Raw genomic sequence first — 21272 nt, 5'->3', positions numbered from 1 at the left:
GGCCGTTGCATGCTGGCGTCTGGGTCAAAATGTATCAAATTCTAAACATTACGCTACAAATAATAGATCACGGCGTTTCGATGGCAACACAAGCAATCGTCATCAGGTGGGACAAGCACAGCAGCAATAAGAGGAAACTGCTGGAGTAGGCGCCTACTACTTCAGCAGTTTCTCTTGCTGTGGTTGTCCCACCTGATGACGATTGCTCGTGTTGTGATCTAAACGCCGTCATCTGTTATGTTTCTACCCACGTGGTGACTTTACCGAAATAACTCAAGAGTGTGGATTCCTGCAGTCAGGAAAGCTATGAATCAAGATTACCTACAAACTACACAACTGAAATTACGCATCAATCATCGCCCCCTGACAGGCTCTTGTCCACATGCAGGCTGGTGTAGGACCACCACCTTGTGCCACACAGGTGCAGCTGCTACTTGGGGATGCTCTTCGAGTGCTTCAGACGAGATACAAAACTCCGAGTTGCTGAGGCGGTTAAGCAAGCACCGTGTAACTGCAATTATTATAACATAGTGAATGCTTGGGGGCTTATTGTCTCTCGCTCCTGGTGAGAGATCTACCCAACCCACGGGCCCACAAAGACTGGCCGCTCTTACTCTGCAGGTTGAACCTAGGAACTGAGTGTCCAACTTCACGTTCTTGTCATTAAAGGCCTGTGACAAAGGTGCATCTATTGTAGCGACATCGTCTCTGGCTTACACATCTACCGGGTCTCCACTTGACTTTGTATTGTCTAGGAAGTCCACCCACACCTCCACTTCCACAAACTGCTGGGAGTTGCCTCGCTCTGCCTCAGTCAGAATTCTCCTCCTGCTTTACGATGTGAAGGTCCCATTTTGGAGTTGAATCTTCATCTTCACATTTTACCTTCACTTCTTCGCTCATCACTTCTTCCCTCTTCACCATCACTTCTTCACATTTCACCTTCACCTCTTCATATTTCACCTCGATACCTTTAAAAGTGTCCAAGCTGGGATATTCGTCCGGTTCGTGATTCACGAGGGATGGGTTCATTGCGGCACTTTGACTTTCACAAGCTGATTTCAGACTCCACTCCTTGTGGATCTTCTGATGCTTCTGTGTTCTCTGGTGTACTTGAAGATTTGATGAACGTGCAAATGCCTTCCCACACACACTGCACTTGAAGGATTTCTCTTCTGTATGTGTTCTCTGGTGTTTTAAAAGCAGATGAATCTGAAACTGTCTTCCCACACACACTGCACTTGAAGGGTTTCTCTTCTGTGTGTGTTCTCTGGTGTTTTTTAAGAGCAGATGACCGTGAAAATGCCTTCCCACAAACACTGCACTTGAAGGGTTTCTCTCCCGTGTGTGTTCTCTGGTGTAATACGAGATTATATGACTGTGTAAACGCCATCCCGCACATCGTGCACCTGAAGGGTTTCTCTCCCGTGTGTGTTGTGTTCTCTGGTGTTTTACAAGATCAGATGACTGTGCAAATGCCTTCACGCACACACTGCACTTGAAGGGTTTCTCTCCTGTGTGTGTTCTCTGGTGTTTTTTAAGAGCAAATGACCGTGTAACCGCCATCCCGCACACACTGCACTTGAAGGGTTTCTCTCCCGTGTGTATTCTCTGGTGTTTTCTAAGAGTAGATAAATCTGAAAATGCCTTCCCACAAACACTGCACTTGAAGGGTTTCTCTCCCGTGTGTGTTCTCTGGTGGTTCTTAAAAACTGATGGCCATGCAAATGCCTTGTTACACACAGTACATTTGAAGGGTTTCTCTCCTGTGCGAGTTCTCTGGTGCCGTGTCAAATTTCCAGTCCGGTCCGTGCTGTATGCACGCTGGTCGCATTGTTGACTTGTCGTACCGAGCTGCGCTGAGTGCCTTTGCTCCATCAGACCAATTCTGCAGAAGAAGCGTCAGCTGCAGACAGAAAAAAAGAATATCCACACCATCTACACGTCAGGCACAGAGGAATGCACACGTGACTTACACGTCTATACTTATTAATATATTCATGATGTAGTGAAAAAGTTTCCCAAATTCATCAGATTTGATGAATCTGCAAACGCCTTCACGCACAGAGTGCACCTGAAGGGTTTCTCTCCACGGGCTGCTATGGCACACAATGAGAGGGAAAATGTCATTAATATGCCTGGAAGCCCTCATATCTTCCAGATGAATGTTAACTCAAAACTCTAAGCACACAATTTCGGCTGTCTGACTACAAAAGGAATATTTATGAAAGCTAAAATCAGCTGACATAGCAAAGGGTTTTGGAAACAATACTAATTGTGTTTTGCAGAAATGCATGAATTAATGTTCAATCACAACTTAGAGGTGTGAATCCAGGCTCAGATGTCCTTGAATGCTGGGGATGAACAGTTCCGACTTCAGCTGAATGTGTGTGCTGTGTTCACCTCCTGTTTCCATTCTTATAAAGAGTTCCAGAGGAAAACAAAAATAAACTATTGTTTTGATATAACCTCCGTGTTCAACAGAGTTGATAGACTATACTACAAACACAAACTTGACACTGTCACACACTGCCATGAGTAAACAGGTGGTGGTGTGACCAGAACCATGCTTGGCCACCTTCATCTGCTCAGCATTAATTCTTCCTCACTCCACCAAGTAATGAATCGAGGATCAATCAACATAGCCGAGGCTATCCGTGTCTCTGTCTCTCTCTCCCCTTGGTGAAGGTGTTCCCCTCCACACATTCAGAGTCAACAGCGGCACGCGCTTAGCGTCTTTGACCGATAGACATTGACGCACGTATTGTTGGTTCTTTCAGTAAAGTCACGTAGATAGAAAATAAAGATAACAGATCAAATTTAATAAATAAAGACCACTTGTGTTGCGATCAAAACGTCGTGGGTTTATTGCTTTATTTTAAAAAAAATATTTTTCATTTATTTGTATTATTTTATTTTCTATCTACGTGGCTTTACCGAATAAACCATGAATATTAATTAGCGAGTTACACCTCCCGCTGGCACTTCATGCAGTCACGAAAGTTTTAAGTCAAAACATTCACACACGTTGACAAAGCCTCACCTTGTGTTGTTGTGGGCAGGTCGCTTCTGATAACAAGAGCGGTATAGCAGCTCAAGCGGGATTGGCCTGCTAACAAAAGAACGAAAATAAAAACTGCGTGAATATTTACAATAAAACAAAGTTACAAAGTGGCGAGCCGGGTGAATACAAATTAAACTTAAGCGAGATAATTAAAGTGAATGCAATCAGGCGAGGGCAGGAGGCAAGGCCCCGCGTGGCTAGGCCCCGCGTTGTAAAGTTCCAACCTGGACATCGATTCCCATGCTCGCTGCTACTCAACTGACATCCCTGAGAGAGAGAGCGAAGCTCTACCTTGGTAAACAACAACCACCACAACCACAACAACCACCACCACAACAACCACAATCGCAATGAGAATTTCTCACCTCAGATTTCAGTGCAGGGAGCGATAGCTTCCTGTTACCTCGTGACGTCACGCGGTAGCAGGTGACGTGACGTCACTTCCGGGTCACGAGACGCGCTCCTCCCATGAGCTGCTCCGTAAATAAATAAATTATAGGGTAAATAAATTATGTTAATGTACCTCCCGTTATGTCGTGGGTGCTGAACCCGTCGCAATAAACTCGCGACGGCTTTAACGGATACATTATGTTAATGAGCCGCCAGTCACTGGGCGTAGCTTTGCCCAAATAAGGATTGGCACTGGACCGATATCGGCAGTGACCCAAGCGGAGGTGACGTCACGTTCAAGAGCGCGATGGACGGATGAATACCTTGGTGACATGACGTCACTAGCGAGGTACACCTCCCCCTGGCCTTTCACGCCGATGAAGTAATGCTGAGTGGTGACGTCCCACAGCGGGATTGGAGTTTAAGTTGATTTAGATTCATTTTACATTGCTACCTCCCTTGGGTGCGTGGGCTCAGCTACAACAACGTGGACATTATTGTGTATACACTGTGTGTGTGTACACTGTGTGTGTGTGTACACTGTGTATATACACTGTGTGTGTGTGTACACTGTGTGTACGTATATACACTGTGGACATACACTGTGTATACACTGCGTGTGTGTACACTGTGTGTGTGCACACTGTGTGTGTACACTGTGTGTGTGTGTGTACACTGTGTACACTGTGTGTGTGTACACTGTGTGTACACTGTGTGTATGTATCTCCTGTACGTGTAACTTTCAAGTGGTATGCCTTGTAACTGATGAATGATCCGAGCGTGCTCCCTATTTCAAAGACAATGAGTTGCTCCAGAGGCAGACGCTTCGTGAAACACAAAAGTACCCTTTGACCTGTATCACAAGAACAACGGGTCTCACCTGAGTTCTCTGTACAGGTTACTTCCAAACACACACACACTTTGTCCTAACATCACTTATTCAATGTTTGACCCTTATAAATAAAATGATGCATGTACACACAAAATCAGACAAGTGTTTAATCGAAATAATTGACAGGCATTTTAACAAAATTTAATTACTGCAGTGAAATATACTGCATCAGATAACATCTGATTAAGAAGCTCTTTAAAAAAATATGCAGCATCTGCTTAACAGTGGATGTAAAACATACTATTGTAGTGTCATTCAAAACGAGTAGGCCATTGCACGCTGGCGAATTCTAAACATTACCGACAAATTACAGAGGGGTCAAATACTTATTTCCCTCATTAAAATGCAAATCAATTTATAACATTTTTAACATGCGTTTTTCCGGATTTTTTTGTTGTCATTCTGTCTCTCACTGTTCAAATAAACCTACCATTAAAATCCTAGACTGATCATTTCTTTGTCTGCGGGAAAACGTACAAAATCAGCAGGGGATCAAATACTTTTTTCCCTCACTGTACATACATACATTCCCTCACTGTACACACAGTGTGCAGGTTGACTGAATGAGGCAGTGTCCAGGTCTGGCTCAGGTGTCACTCTGCCACTTGACGGTTAGCCGTGACGGAGACTCAAACTCGGGCGGTGGAGTTCATCGCGCACCGTGCTCACCGCGGCGACAACCGCTCCACCCCACGCGTTATTGAAAGATGAAATTTTCACCGAAAACTTTTGCGGCTGCAGGAATTAAAATATTCCTCATTTGCCGTCTACGTCTACGTGACTTCACCGAAAGAACCGAAAATATCGATGTGAAACACAACACACGATTCGCAATAGCTAAACGGTTTGCGCCTCGGTACATGCTAATTTGTGTCCCATTGTCTCTGAAACCCAGTCCCTCCATCTCTGGCTATTTAAGGCCTCGGTACAGAGCTGCTTCACCTCTTAACTGTTTGCGTGTCTCCCCCCATAGGTCTCTCTACGGTATGTATTCTATCACTATCTTAAATTTTACGCTCAACTTACAATTTAACAATCTTTGAAATAGCGTATTCAACCAGACCATGCGTTGTGTTTTAACCGACCGTCTGTGTTGCTTTGTACAGTTTCCAAATTTTGCTAAACCCTGTTTGATAAGTGTGATGCTCCGTCTCTCTGTATCCCCTGGTATATCTGTGTTAATTCCTTCTCCTTAAGGTCAGTATATATATCTGCGGTTGTGTTTCCTCTACCTGATGATTGCTTGCGTTGCAATCGAAAAGTCGTATATTATGTAATTTTATTTTTTCTCATTTCTACGTGACTTTACCGAAAAAACCAAAGATTAATTCAGTGGATGTTTGTTCGATGCGACGTCGGTGTTGGCGCGTAGGGGGCTGCGTATTTGTGGAACGTCGTCGGTTCAGACTCAGAGTTTGCTGCCAGCGGCGGAGACCGCTGTGGCTCGCAGCTGTGGGCTTGTCGGAGCAAACCCCGAACTTGGGGGGGCTTGCCCCACTTCCTCCTCCCTCGGTGGCCGTACCAGACGAGAGCCGCTGACTTCTTTGCCAATGGAACCCATTTCAAAGCGTCTCTTCTTCTGCTGCTGCTGCTGCTCACCCAAGCATTGCCGCCACCCTTCCCAGATTGGCAGCTGTGAGCTCGTCGTGAAGATCCCTCATTGCTGCGACGCGAAAGACGACCACGATTACAAACAGCGTCTTACAACGACAATGCAACTGAAGATGTGGATAGCGGCGACTGGGCGCATTGGCAGCTCAGGCTGCAGTACGGGAGAGTTTGATGTGTGCACGACCGTGTCTCGCGTTATATATTAATACATACGCCTACTCGGGATGTGTTTTTTAAGAGAGAAGGGCCTTTGTGGTGCTCGGTTTTTTTGTTATCACCTCTGACGGATTATGGCCCAAGTCGAACTTCGACTTTCATTTGAATGTTCAACCTCTTGACCCCGAGTAAGACTATACGCAGTTAATACCGCTCAGCTTATACAACAACACCTCGCTTTTACAGTTGTGTTTGATCAACCTCTTGACCCCGAGTAAGACAATACGCAGTTAATACAGCTAAGTTTTTACAACAACACCTCACTTTTACAGTTGTATTTGATCAACCTCTTGACCCCGAGTAAGACTATACACAGTTAATACCGCTCAGCTTATACAACAACACCTCGCTTTTACAGTTGAGTTTGATCAACCTCTTGACCCCGAGTAAGACAATACGCAGTTAATCCCGCTCAGCTTATACATCAACACCTCGCTTTTACAGTTGTATTTGATCAACCTCTTGACCCTGAGTAAGACTATACACAGTCAATCCCGCGCAGCTTATACAATAGCTTCGCTTTTACATTTGTATTTGATCAACCTCTTGACCCCGAGTAAGACTATACACAGTTAATCCTGCTCAGCTTATACAACAATACCTCGCTTTTACAGTTGTATTTGATCAACCTCTTGACCCCGAGTAAGACTATACGCAGTCAATCCCGCGCAGCTTATACAACAATAGCCTCGCTTTTACAGTTGTATTTGATCAACCTCTTGACCCTGAGTAAGACTATACACAGTTAATCCTGCTCAGGTTAAACAACAATAACCTCGCTTTTACAGTTGTATTTGATCAACCTCTTGACCCTGAGTAAGACTATACACAGTTAATCCTGCTCAGGTTAAACAACAATAACCTCGCTTTTACAGTTGTATTTGATCAACCTCTTGACCCTGAGTAAGACTATACACAGTCAATCCCGCGCAGCTTATACAATAGCCTCGCTTTTACATTTGTATTTGATCAACCTCTTGACCCCGAGTAAGACTATACACAGTTAATCCTGCTCAGCTTATACAACAATACCTCGCTTTTACAGTTGTATTTGATCAACCTCTTGACCCCGAGTAAGACTATACGCAGTCAATCCCGCGCAGCTTATACAACAATAGCCTCGCTTTTACAGTTGTATTTGATCAACCTCTTGACCCTGAGTAAGACTATACACAGTTAATCCTGCTCAGGTTAAACAACAATAACCTCGCTTTTACAGTTGTATTTGATCAACCTCTTGACCCTGAGTAAGACTATACACAGTTAATCCTGCTCAGGTTAAACAACAATAACCTCGCTTTTACAGTTGTATTTGATCAACCTCTTGACCCCGAGTAAGACTATACGAAGTTAATCCCGCTCAGTTTATACAATAGCCTCGCTTTTACAGTTGTATTTGATCAACCTCTTGACCCCGAGTAAGACTATACGCAGTTAATTCCACGCAGCTTATACAACAATACCTCGCTTTTACAGTTGTATTTGATCAACCTCTGCGCACCTTATTCGTACGTAAATGGAATTGTAAATCCACGTGAGGCAGGTAGGACTTGTGACAGCCTTTATTACGAACGAGCTTTACTACCCGGCTTCGCCCGGGACTTGGATTATCGTCTTGGATTAATTTAATATTCCCTTTTATTTCACTGGAAAACCCTGAAAAAACATTGATGCCTGCAAGAAAGAAAAACATCCGAAACAAATCAATTTAACTAAATCGGATGTCTTTCACTCAAGGAAATTGAACCTTAACCAGGCAACTCGGAAATGGAATGATGTGGCGAGCTGAGAATCGTCGCGTTCCCTTAGAAATTCCAGACGGCGTAAGCTGTGCAAATTTCATGACGATTTAAAGCTTTCGTGACTGCAAGGATTCATCTTCTTTGGTTCTTTCGGTAAAGTCACCAACACGTAGAATGAGAATAAAATAATAAATTAATAAAATAACACAATAAAATTCTCACGACGTTTTGGCCACAACACAAGTGGCCCTCTTCAGGTGAAAGGAACAGACCTGTCGTCCAACCTGAAGAGGGCCACTTGTGTCGTGGCCGAAACGTCGTGAGAATTTTATTGTGTTATTTTATTCTATTAATTTATTATTTTATTCTCATTCTACGCGGCGACTTTACCGAAAGAACCAAAAACGAAATTTCATGACGTTGGAGGGTCAGCGTTCGAGAGTTTTTTGCCGCTTCGCACAAACAGACGAATCTTTATTTTATTTCGATTTAAAGCTTTCGTGACTGCAAGGATTCATCTTCTTTGGTTCTTTCGGTAAAGTCACCATCACGTAGAATGAGAATAAAATAATACATTGATAAAATAAGATAATTTTATTGTCTTATTTTATTTTATCAATTTATTATTTTATTCTCATTCTACGTGGTGACTTTACCGAAAGAACCAAAGAAGACTTTATTTTATTATTTTATTGTTTCCCTTCAACGTGACTTTACCGAAAGAGCTAAGAAGACGAACCTTCTGCTTTGTGTTTATGAGGGCGAACTGGAAACAGCCGCGTTGACTCAGAACATCGAGACAACGATGCGGCGCGTCTGTGCGGGACACACGGCCTACGCGGAGGCTTGGGGAGGGATGACGTCAGCAGGCAGACCGCGTGACGCTGCCGCATGCCGGTGACATCACAGACGCGACGTCACCGCTCACTTGACGTGCAAAATACACGAGTCTATTTTTATACTTTTTGCATTGTGTACAGTCTGGAAGCTACCCAAATGCCAAATTTCAAGTTTGTTTTGCATGTTGGGAGACACACTAAACATTACTGCTCAGCGCCAAACGTTTGTTTAACGTTTGTTTAATGTTGTGAAAAAGAGTGCCGGGGTCACTCTTTTCACAGTGAACATCTACGTAGCCACCGTGATGAGGATGATGATGATGATGGCAGAGACATGCAAACTACTCCCCCTTTATTATCATTGTTACCATTATTATCGTTGTTTTTATCATTATCATTGTTATTAAAACTAGTTTATTGCACTTACAAGTGACTGCCAATCCACCACCACCACCACCACCTCCACCACCACCACCACCGCCACCACCACCACCTCCACCACCACCGCCACAGCCACCTCCACCTCCACCACCACCTCCACCGCCACCTCCACCGCCTCCGCCACCTCCACCGCCACCTCCAACACCGCCACCACCACCGCCACTACCGCCTCCGCCGCCACCGCCACCGGCGCCGCCGCCTCCGCCTCCGCCGCCGCCTCCGCCATCGCCACTGCCACCGCCACCGCCGCCACCGCCACCACCGCCACCACACACCGTCACCGCCACCTCCACCGCCACCACCACCACCACACACCGCCACCGCCACCTCCACCACCACCTCCACCACCACCTCCACGACCACCACCACCTCCACCACCACCACCTCAACTGTACCTGCATCTCCACCTCTCCGCCGGTCGACTCTCTCCTCGCCCTCCGCGTCTGCGTGAGGCAGAAGGCGGCGACGCCGGCGATGGCGGTCAGCAGGAGGAAGCCGGCGGTGCAAGAAACGTCGCCCGCCGTCAAGGGAGCGGCCGAGACGGCCTCCACCGTGACGGAGACATCGGGAAACATCGCTGACACGCACACGGAGAGCACACACACGGTGACACACGGGGAGCATACACACACACGGTGACACACGGTGACACACGGTGACACACGTGGAGCACACACACGGTGACACATGGTGACACACGGTGACACACGGGGAGCACACACACACACACACACACGGTGACACACGGTGACACACGCACGGTGACACACGGGGAGCACACGCACGGTGATACGCGGTGACACACGGTGACACACGGGGAGCACACGGTGACACACGGTGACACACGGTGACACACACACGGTGACCCCGCCTCCACTGTGACAGGGACGTTGGTAAACATCGCTGACGCACGCGGGAAGCACATGGTGACACACGGTGACACACGGTGACACACGGTGACACACACACGGTGACACACGGTGACACAAGGTGACACACACACGGTGTTACACGGTGACAAGCGGGGAGCACATGGTGACACACGCACGGTGACACACGGTGACACACGGTGACACACACATGGTGACACACGGTGAGCACGGTGACACACACACGGTGACACATGGTGACACACGGTGACACACGCACGGTGACACACACACGGTGACACACACACGGTGACACACAGTGACACACGGTGACGCACGGTGACACACGGTGGCACACGGTGACACACACGGTGACACACACACGGTGACACACGGTGACACGCGGTGACACACACACGGTGACACACGGTGACACACACACGGTGACACACGGTGACACACGGTGACCTTGGGGTCACTCTTGTTGTCACACCTCCCTAGCCACCGTGATGATGACGATGATGACGATGACAGAGAGAGACGCAAACTCCACATATACAGCAGCAGCAGCAGGCGTCGTCAGGGTCGGGATGGAACCCACGACCTCCTGCGTACCAGGCGAGGCAGTCAACATCTTCCCGGCCCCCGCGGTCGTCGTGGCGGCGAGCGTGCGGCCCCCCGCCGGCGTCTCGCCCGGCACGACGAGCAGCCAGGCGGAGCGCCGAGCGAACCCCACGGCGTTGACCGCCAGGCAGGTGTAGCGGCCCGAGTCGTCCGTGCTGACGTTGCGCAGGTAGAGGACGTTCGTCTCCACGTCCGTGACCTCCACTCCGACCGTCTTGACGCGAACCGACGGGCGGCACGGAGAGAGAGAGACGAGAGGAAGTCAGAATCTTGCATTCCCACGCCAACGTGGGGTTCATTTTTTGTATCTGTCGTCACTCAGCGAACGCGTAGAGTCTGAGCCAAGCGGGGAGCTGCTGGGTCCTGTTGTGTTGAGGGTGATGTCGGCCTCCGCTGAGTTTGGATGGGTGGGTGGGTGAGTGAGTGGGTGGGTGGGTGGGTGAGTGGGTGGGTGGGTGGGTGAGTGAGTGAGTGGGTGGGTAGGTAGGTGGGTGGGTGAGTGGGTGAGTGAGTGGGTGGGTGGGTGGGTGAGTGGGTGGGTGGGTGGGTGAGTGAGTGGGTGGGTGGGTGGGTGAGTGGGTGTGTGAGTGGGTGAGTGGGTGAGTGAGTGGGTGGGTGAGTGGGTGAGTGAGTAGGTGAGTGGGTGAGTGAGTGGGTGAGTGAGTGGGTGAGTGAGTGGGTGAGTGGGTGAGTGGGTGAGTGAGTGGGTAAGTGGGTGAGTGAGTGAGTGGATGAATGAGTGAGTGAGTGGGTGAGTGGATGAGTGGGTGAGTGAGTGGGTGAGTGAGTGGTTGAGTGAGTGAGTGTGGGTGAGTGGGTGAGTGAGTGGGTGAGTGAGTGTGGGTGAGTGGGTGAGTGAGTGGTGAGTGAGTGGGTGAGTGAGTGGTGAGTGAGTGCCCCCGTGCCTCGCTCGCTCACCGTGACAATGCGCACGTAGGGCGAGCCGTTGGGCGCCTCCAGGCTCCCGTTCACCTCCACGTGCTTGAGCCACTGCACGTGGTGCTGGTGCTGCTGGTGGTGGTGTTCATCGCCGCCATCGCTGCCCTTCAGAACGACGCAGCGGAGCTGAGCGTCGCTCCCCACCACCGCCGTGACGTTGGCCGGGAGGCCGTCCTGCAGGGAGGGGCGCTGGGGCTGGCCCCGCCCTGCACGCCGGGGGGAGGGGGGAGGGGGGAGCCGCCCCCCGGGTGGTGACGGGGTCAGGACGAGCGTCGGGGGTCACGGGGTCAAGGAGGGAGGGAGGGAGTGTTACAGTGTGTGTGTATAACACAGTGTGTGTAACACACAGTATATAACACACTGTATATAACACACTGTGTATAACACAGTGTGTATAACACACTGTGTGTAACACACACACAGTGTGTGTGTTATACACACACTGTGTGTGTGTGTAACACACAGTGTTACACACACACACAGTGTCACACACACTGTGTGTGTGACACTAACACAGTGTCACACTGTCACACACAGTGTGTGACAGTGTGACACACTTTGTGAGCTCCCCACTCGTCTCGTTACCTTCGTGAGCGGTCACCACCGCGTAGACGGCGGTGGCGGTGACGCAGACGGCGAGGAGAGACCCCAGACGCCTCCTCCTCCTGCTGCTGTACAGAGACGTCGTGCGGACAAATCCCGAAGCCATGGAGCTGATGGTGGTGGTGCTGGATCGTGGTGGTGCTGGATCGTGGTGGTGGATCGTGGTGCTGGTGGATCGTGGTGGTGGATCGTAATGCTGGTGGATCGTGGTGGTGGTGGTGCTGGTGGATCGTGGTGGTAGTGGATCGTAATGGTGGTGGTGCTGGTGGTGGTGGTGCTGCTGCTGCTGCTGGTGGTGCTGAGGGGGGTGGTGGTGCTGGTGGTGGTGCTGAGGGGGGTGGTGCTGGTGGTGGGTGGTGCTGATGGGTGGTGTTGCTGGTGGTGGTGCTGCTGCTGGTGGTGCTGGTGGTGGTAGTGGTGGTGCTGCTGGTGCTGCTGGTGGTGGGTGGTGCTGATGGGTGGTGCTGGTGGTGGTGGTGTAAAAATTCCGCGTGCGTACAGGGAGGGAGGGGTCAAGTTTTGACAGATTTTTGCGTGCCGACTAAATTGATGGCCCCTTAATGGTTTTATTACATTTCATATTATAATATTAAATATATAATACACCTTTTTGTTCATAATTCTTTTTATAGATTTATTTCATATAATATAGCATTTTATTTTAATGGTTATATTATATTTTATATTTAATATGTTATAATAAACAATTTTTTACGTAAAAAATATATTTATAAGTCTCCACAGAGCTACGTAGCTATTTTTCAGAAGCGACCTGGCCACAAATGAAAGTTCAACTTAGTTGGCTTATCACGTGGACATGGATCGCAGCCAAATACCGGAGGACCCGGAGAAACATCCACACGATCACGGAGAGAGAGACACAAACTCCAAATATACAGCAGCAGCAGGCATCGTCAGGGTCAGGATCGAACCCACGACCTCCTGTACATCAGGCGAGGTAGTTAACATCTCATAGCCACCGTGATGAGAGGCACACAAACTCCAAATATACAGCAGCAGCAGCAGGCATCGTCAGGGTCAGGATCGAACCGACGACCACCTGTACACCAGGCGAGGTAGTTAACATCTCTCAGGGACATGATCTAACCCACGACCACCTGTATACCAGGCGAGGTAGTTAATATCTCACAGCCCCCGTGACGATCGTCAGGGTCAGGATCGAACCCACGACCTCCTGTATACCAGGCGAGGTAGTTAACATCTCTCAGGGACATGATCTAACCCACGACTTCCTGTATACCAGGCGAGGTAGTTAACATCTCTCAGGGACATGATCTAACCCACGACTTCCTGTATACCAGGCGAGGTAGTTAACATCTCTCAGGGACATGATCTAACCCACGACCTCCTGTACACCAGGCGAGGTAGTTAACATCTCACAGCCCCCGTGATGATCGTCAGGGTCAGGATCGAACCCACGACCTCCTGTACACCAGGTGAGGTCGGTAACATCTCAGCCACCGTGATGAGAGGCACACAAACTCCAAATATACAGCAGCAGCAGGCATCGTCAAAGTCAGGATCGAACCCACGACCTCCTGTACACCAGGCGAGGTAGTTAACATCTCTCAGGGACATGATCTAACCCACGAACTCCTGTAGACCAGGCGAGGTAGTTAACATCTTTCAGAGACATGATCTAACCCACGACCTCCTGTTTACCAGGCGAGGTAGTTAACATCTCTCAGGGACATGATCTAACCCACGACCTCCTGTAAACCAGGCGAGGTAGTTAACATCTCTCAGGGACATGATCTAACCCACGACCTCCTGTACACCAGGCGAGGTAGTTCACATCTCTCAGGGACATGATCTAACCCACGACCTCCTGTACACTAGGCGAGGTAGTTCACATCTCTCAGGGACATGATCTAACCCACGACCTCCTGTACACCAGGCGAGATAGTTAACATCTCTCAGGGACATGATCTAACCCACGACCTCCTGTAGACCAGGCGAGGTAGTTAACATATCTCAGAGACATGATCTAACCCACGACCTGTACACCAGGCGAGGTAGTTCACATCTCTCAGGGACATGATCTAACCCACGACCTCCTGTAGACCAGGCGAGGTAGTTAACATCTCTCAGAGACATGATCTAACCCACGACCTCCTGTACACCAGGCGAGGTAGTTCACATCTCTCAGGGACATGATCTAACCCACGACCTCCTGTAGACCAGGCGAGGTAGTTAACATCTCTCAGGGGCATGATCTAACCCACGACCTCCTTAATACCAGGCGAGGAATTAACATCTCTCAGGGACATGATCTAACCCACGACCTCCTGTACACCAGGTGAGGTAGTTAACATCTCTCAGGGACATGATCGAACCCACGACCTCCTGTACACCAGGCGAGGTAGTTAACATCTCTCAGGGACATGATCTAACCCACAAACTCCTGTAGACCAGGCGAGGTAGTTAACATCTCTCAGGGACATGATCTAACCCACGACCTCCTGTAGACCAGGCGAGGTAGTTAACATCTCTCAGGGACATGATCCAACCCACGACCTCCTGTATACCAGGCGAGGTAGTTAACATCTCTCAGAGACATGATCTAACCCACGACCTCCTGTACACCAGGCGAGGTAGTTAACATCTCCCAGCCACCACTGCGCCCACTACTGACGGTGCTCCTGTAGAGTCTCAATGCGTGACGCGTGATTTACCGACGGCGATGTAAAGTGGGGGGTGGGTGGGTGGAGGCCTCCGTCCGTTGCTGCATTGAGAATGACCGCAGTGGATATCCAAAACCTTTGTTCTGACTGCTGCAACGTCCCTGCTGCGTTGTGGGAGCGGCGGTGGCGGTGCAGCGATTTGGTGGCGTGGAGCTGCACCCTCCAGAGGGGTCCTGCTCCCCGAGTGTGAGGGCACGAGCTGGATTGGCTCTTGACCATCACCCCGCTCGTGACCTTGACCTTGATGCTCCTGACTTTGACCTTTACCCCGTGCCTGACCTTGACCCTGCCCCCCCCCCCCCCGAGGGCGGTGTCGCCGTAGGTGCTGCTGCTCGCTACTAGCACCACTTGCCCCTACAACCTGTTACAGTCTACATGGGGATGGGGAGATAGTTGTCTTGGCATTGACATTTTGAGTTTAAGTTTCGAGATACAAAAAAAATAATGAAAGTGAACACAGACATTGGGATGATGTTTGTATTTTATTTTTCTTTGCAACTAATTTTTCTTCGTGAGAATTGTAAAATGCAAAGGGGGGGTGGGGGGTGGTGGGGGGTGCAGTAACGAACAGTCACGTGACAACTCAGCGGCGGTCGATGTTGTCGGAGAGCCCCTGACGTGAAATGAACCAAACGGAAGTCAAAATCGAAATTCATTTATTTTGGGCGACTCCGTTCCCACCGCGCACGTAAACGCCGTGACCCACCTGGCGCTGAGATAATTCTGTCCTCGTCGTGCGTCGTCCAAGCACAGCAGCGAGGACGAATGCGCAGACTGAACAAAACTTTGATTAGCGCATCGTGTAAAGCTCGTCGAGAGGAATAGTTCGCCTTCAACAGATATACAATGGCGTCGCAACGCAGTTCGTGCGAGAGCCGGGGGCTTACGGGACCCCGAAGTCACACCATGAGGTTCGAATGTGTGAAGGTCTTACCAGATTCAGAGGGCAAGGGGTCCACCCAGTTGAAATGGACGGTGGAGTCTTCCGGACGAGAGAACGAGGCAGGGTGCCCAATGAGACGAAAGAGAGACAACCACGCTGAGAGGTGTCACAGCAACAACAACAACAGCAGAAGCAGCAACAACAATGGCAAGAACAGCGTTAGGGGCACGGTTCCACGTCCACACGGACATCGGTGCCTCGCCGACCACGAGTTTGGGCCTAGTGGGTCACCCACGTGGAAGAGCCTGGTTCTTGCCTAGTAATGCACGGTGTTGTGTCTGCTGCTATATTAACCAACTGTTCGACCAAAACCATGAAAACACACAAACTGCAGTTATAGTGCGCATTGAATAATCCTTGGCTGAAAGTTACGTAAAGTAGCTTACCTGATAATAGCGAGTGGAGTTAGTATTATATCCTTCTGTTTTGCAAAGTTAGCGAGGGTAGAGTTTGTATGATCTCCCCCTGTTCTAGAGAGTGGAGTTTGTATGATCTCCCCCTGTTCTACAGAGTGAGTGCAGTTTGTATGATATCCCCGTTCTAGAGAGTGGAGTTTGTGTGATATCCCCCTGTTCTACAGAGTGAGTGGAGTTTGTATGATCTCCCCCTGTTCTACAGAGTGGAGTTTGTATGATCTCCCCCTGTTCTACAGAGTGAGTGGAGTTTGTGTGATCTCCCCCTCTTCTACAGAGTGAGTGGAGTTTGTATGATCTCCCCCTGTTCTACAGAGTGAGTGGAGTTTGTATGATCTCCTGGCGGACCACGAATTTCAGAAGAGTGTTAAATTTCATGTTCAACCTTTGGATTGCAGATACCAGCATAGATAGAATGAAAAATACGAGGTACACGGTCAGTAGAAATACATATACAAGTCCACCAAGAGGTAAGGAGGGAGGAAAGACGGACAGGGAGGCAGAGAGAGAGGGGGGGGAGGGATGAACAGAAGCTTAAATAGGAAATACGGTTGGAGGGGGGGAGGGGCCAGAGCGAGAGCGGCAGCTCAAACACGCAACATCTTACACATACAAAACGGCAGCTCAAAAAAGGACCACCTCTTGTAAATACAAAACGGCAGCTCAAAAAAGGGTACATCTTACACATAATTACAACGGTAACTTGTAATTATGTGCTGTCCTCCAGACAGTCTCGTCCCTTCACCTGATGAAGGCCGCTTGTGTTGTGGCCGAAACGTCGTGATTTTTGTTATTTTATTTTTTACCTACGTGACTTTACCCAATAGCACCAAAGAGTATGGATCCTAGCAGTCACGAAAGCTTTAAAATCTAGAATAGAAATGTAATGCAATACAACACAGAGAGTCGGCCAACATAAGAGTCAACACCCCACCTGGTTGATAACGTTCTTCCAAAGATTGCTCAATTTGAAAGAGAGACAAAACACAGACACGGAGACACATAGACAGAGAGAGATAACACAGAGACACACAGAGAGAGATACATACAGTGAGGGAAAAAAAGTATTTGATCCCCTGCTGATTTTGTACGTTTGCCCACTGACAAAGAAATGATCAGTCTATAATTTTAATGGAAGGTTTATTTGAACAGTGAGAGACAGAATAACAACAAAAAATCCAGATAAACGCATGTCAAAAATGTTATAAATTTACTTGCATTTTAATGAGGGAAAAAAGTATTTGACCCCTCTGCAAAACATGACTTAGTACTTGGTGGCTAAACCCTTGTTGGCAATCACAGAGGTCAGACGTTTCTTGTAGTTGGCCACCAAGTTTGCACACATCTCAGGAGGGATTTTGTCCCACTCCTCTTTGCAGATCTTCTCCAAGTCATTAAGGTTTCAAGGCTGACGTTTGTCAACTCGAACCTTCAACTCCCTCCAGATTTCCTATGGGATTAAGGTCAGGAAACTGGCTAGGCCACCCCAGGACCTAAATGTGCTTCTTCTTGAGCCACTCCTTTGTTGCCTTGGCCGTGTGTTTTGGGTCATTGTCATGCTGGAATACCCATCCACCATCCATTTTCAATGCCCTGGCTAAGGGAAGGAAGTTCTCACCCAAGATTTGACGGTACATGGCCCCATCCATCGTCCCTTTGATGCGGTGAAGTTGTCCTGTCCCCTTAGCAGAAAAACACCCCAAAGCATGTTTCCACCTCCATGTTTGACGGTGGGGATGGTGTTCTTGGGGTCATAGGCAGCATTCCTCCTCCTCCAAACACGGCGAGTTGAGTTGATGCCAAAGAGCTCCATTTTGGTCTAATCCGACCAAAACACTTTCACCCAGTTGTCCTCTGAATCATTCAGATGTTCATTGGCAAACTTCAGACGGGCATGTATATGTGCTTTCTTGAGCAGGGAAACCTTGCAGGTGCTGCAGGATTTCAGTCCTTCACGGTGAAGTGTGTTATCAATTGTTTTCTTGGTGACTATGGTCCCAGCTGCCTTGAGATCATTGACAAGATCCTCCCGTGTAGTTCTGGGCTGATTCCTCACCGTTCTCATGATCATTGCAACTCCACGAGGTGAGATCTTGCATGGAGCCCCAGGCCGAAGGAGATTGACAGTTTTTTTGCGTTTCTTCCATTTGCGAATAATCGCACCAACTGTTGTCACCTTCTCACCAAGCTGCTTGGCAATGGTCTTGTAGCCCATTCAAGCCTTGTGTAGGTCTACAATCTTGTCCCTGACATCCTTGGAGAGCTCTTTGGTCTTGGCCATGGTGGAGAGTTTGGGATCTGATTGATTGATTGCTTCTGTGGACAGGTGTCTTTTATACAGGTAACGAGCTGAGATAAGGGGCACTCCCTTTAAGAGTGTGCTCCTAATCTCAGCTCGTTACCTGTATAAAAGACACCTGGGAGCCAGAAATCTTTCCGATTGAGAGGGGGTCAAATACTTATTTCCCTCATTAAAATGCGAATCAATTTATAACTTTTTTGACATGCGTTTATCTGGATTTTCTTGTTGTTATTCTGTCTCTCACTGTTCAAATAAACCTACCATTAAAATTATAGACCGATCATTTCCTTGTCAGTGGGCAAACGTACAAAATCAGCAGGGGATCAAATACTTTTTTCCCTCACTGTAGGCACACAGAGAAACAACGCCTCAGTGTCGAGGCCTTAAATAGAGAGAGAGGGGGGCAGAGAGAGAGGGGAGGGGGTGTAGAGAAATCCGCGAGTCAATGCAAGGCCGTAGCCATGGAGTCAACATTGGGGGGGACCAAATCTACCAGGGGGTCTGGGGTCCCCCCCCCCCAGAAAGAAAAATCTAAATTTGAAAACTAATTTCCTGACATTTCCTAAAATATTGAAAAATTTCACTAACACATGGGATGGAATTTTTGTTTTATTTGATACAATAATGTATAATATTGTATTGTATTACATTGCTCTGTGTTGTTTATTCTTTAACTTTTCTTGTTTCATAGTATGTATTGGCAGAGATTAGGGATTCATAAAGTACAAGGCAATCATACAAACACAAATCTACGCATTGTTACGTGAAGACAAGTCCACATTTTGTGGCCAAGGTTTAGCAAATTGTTTTTATTAACATAGCATAGCAATTATTATTTTAAATAATATTTTTAATGCAATATATTTTGAGCATATTTGATTATTGGGGGGGGGATATGTCCCCCACCAATATATCATAACTATTATAACATATTATCATTACGGCCTTGTGTCAATGAGAGATTTGGAACTTTGGTGACTGCAGGAAATAATAATAACACGAGCACACGCAGAGAGAGAGAGAAAGCTCACTTATAATCTTGGTTCTTTCGGTAAAGTCACCACGTAGAAGGGAAACAATAAAATAATAAAAATATAAAACAATAAAATTCTCACGACGTTTCGACTGCAAGACGAGCAATCATCATCAGGTGTGAAAACCACAGCAACACAAGAACATTTTCTTGCTGATGGTTTTCACACCTGATGATGATTGCTTGTGTTGCAGTCGAAATGTCGTGAGAATTTTATTGTTTTATATTTTTATTATTTTATTGTTTCCCTTCTACGTGGTGGTAACTTTACCGACAGAACCAAGAATATGAATCCCTGCAGTCAAGAAAGCTTTAAATCAAAAGCTCACTTAATCAAACAAACTGAGTAAAATTTGGAAATGTAATGCAATGCAACACAGAGAGTCGGTCAACACACAATAAACGCATAGCCTGGTAGATTACTTTCTTACAAAGATTGCTCAACTAAGCGAGATAATTGAAGCAAACGCGATCAGGCGAGGGCAGGAGGCAAGGCCCCGCGTGGCTAGGCCCCGCGTTGTAAAGTTCCAACCTGGACATCGATTCCCATGCTCGCTGCTACTCAACTGACATCCCTACGAGAGAGAGGCTCTACCTTGGTAAACAACAACAACCACCAGCACAACGACCACCACCACAACCGCGATGAGAATTTCTCACCTCGGATTTCAGTGCAAGAGCGCACACGGCAGCTTCCTGTTACCTTGCGACAGCAGGAAGTAGCATGACGTCAGTGCCCTTCCACGAGCAGCTCTCTAACTGAATAAATTATGTTAATCAGGCCGGCCCACACGTAGAGGGACGGGGGCGTGGGCGCTGAACCCGTCGCAACAAACTCGCGACGGCTTTAACGGTCACATTATGTTAATGAGCCACCGGTCACTGGGCGTAGCTTTGCCCAAATAAGGATTGCCACTGGACCGATATCGGCGGTAACCCGATCGGAGGTGACGTCACGCTCAAGAGCGCGGTGGACGGGGGGAGGGGTGAATACCTTGGTGACATAACGTCACTAGCGAGGTACACCTCACCCTGGCGTTTCACGCCGATGAGGTAATTAAGAGTGGTGACGTTACAGAGTTGGAGTTTAAGTTGATTTAGATTCATTTTCCATTGCTCCCTCCCTTGGGTGTGTGAGCTCAGCAACAACGTGGACATTATTGTGTATACACTGTGTGTGTGTACACTGTGTACACTGTGTGTGTACACTATGTGTGTACACTGTGTATACACTGTGTGTGTACAATGTGTGTGTACATTGTGTGTACACTGTGTGTATACACTGTGTATGCTGTGTGTGTACACTGTGTGTGTACACTGTGTGTATGTGTGTACACTGTGTGTGTACACTGTGTGTATACACTGTGTGTGTGCACTGTGTGTGTGTACACTGTGTGTGTACATTGTGTGTGTACACTGTGTGTGTACACTGTGTGTGTGTACACTGTGTGTGTACATTGTGTGTGTGTGTACACTGTTTGTGTCCGCATTGAACCGAACCATCTACTTAATGACGAGAGAAAATTCACACGAAATGTCCTTTTCAATGAAGTCTTCCAGATGTAAATTGATATAAGCTTTTAATGAAGAAATAAAATCATCTAACTCAAAACACAACACAATTCAAAGATGTTTCATTTTAAAAC

The 21272-nt window shown here is 47.9% G+C and overlaps 1 protein-coding gene across 2 annotated transcripts; it reads right to left on the bottom strand.

Annotated features, from left to right (window-relative positions):
• Positions 1–4439: 4439 nt before the first annotated feature.
• Positions 4440–20431, bottom strand: LOC142909666 (uncharacterized). 2 transcript variants are annotated; one of them, XM_076059788.1, is made up of 7 exons: positions 20287–20431; positions 15870–15974; positions 12213–12694; positions 11607–11833; positions 10680–10902; positions 9591–9772; positions 4440–6009 (listed from the first exon to the last, which is right to left on the bottom strand). In XM_076059788.1, exons 3-7 carry the CDS (start codon positions 12334–12336, stop codon positions 6004–6006), a joined length of 762 nt encoding a protein of 253 aa, XP_075915903.1. In that variant the 5' UTR covers positions 12337–12694; positions 15870–15974; positions 20287–20431; the 3' UTR covers positions 4440–6003. The 2 variants fall into 2 exon arrangements, with proteins under 2 accessions (XP_075915903.1, XP_075915902.1); XM_076059787.1 differs by lacking the exon at positions 4440–6009 and adding an exon at positions 7720–7847.
• Between the last annotated feature and the right edge of the window lie 841 nt (positions 20432–21272).

Source organism: Petromyzon marinus, unplaced genomic scaffold, assembly GCF_048934315.1.
Source record: "Petromyzon marinus isolate PM22_M1 ecotype Great Lakes invasive population unplaced genomic scaffold, UKy_Petmar_22M1.pri1.0 PM_G_Scaffold_13, whole genome shotgun sequence".
Taxonomy (NCBI): domain Eukaryota; kingdom Metazoa; phylum Chordata; class Hyperoartia; order Petromyzontiformes; family Petromyzontidae; genus Petromyzon; species Petromyzon marinus.
Note: the sequence above shows the minus strand (reverse complement) of the source record. Positions and strands in the feature narration are given on the sequence as shown.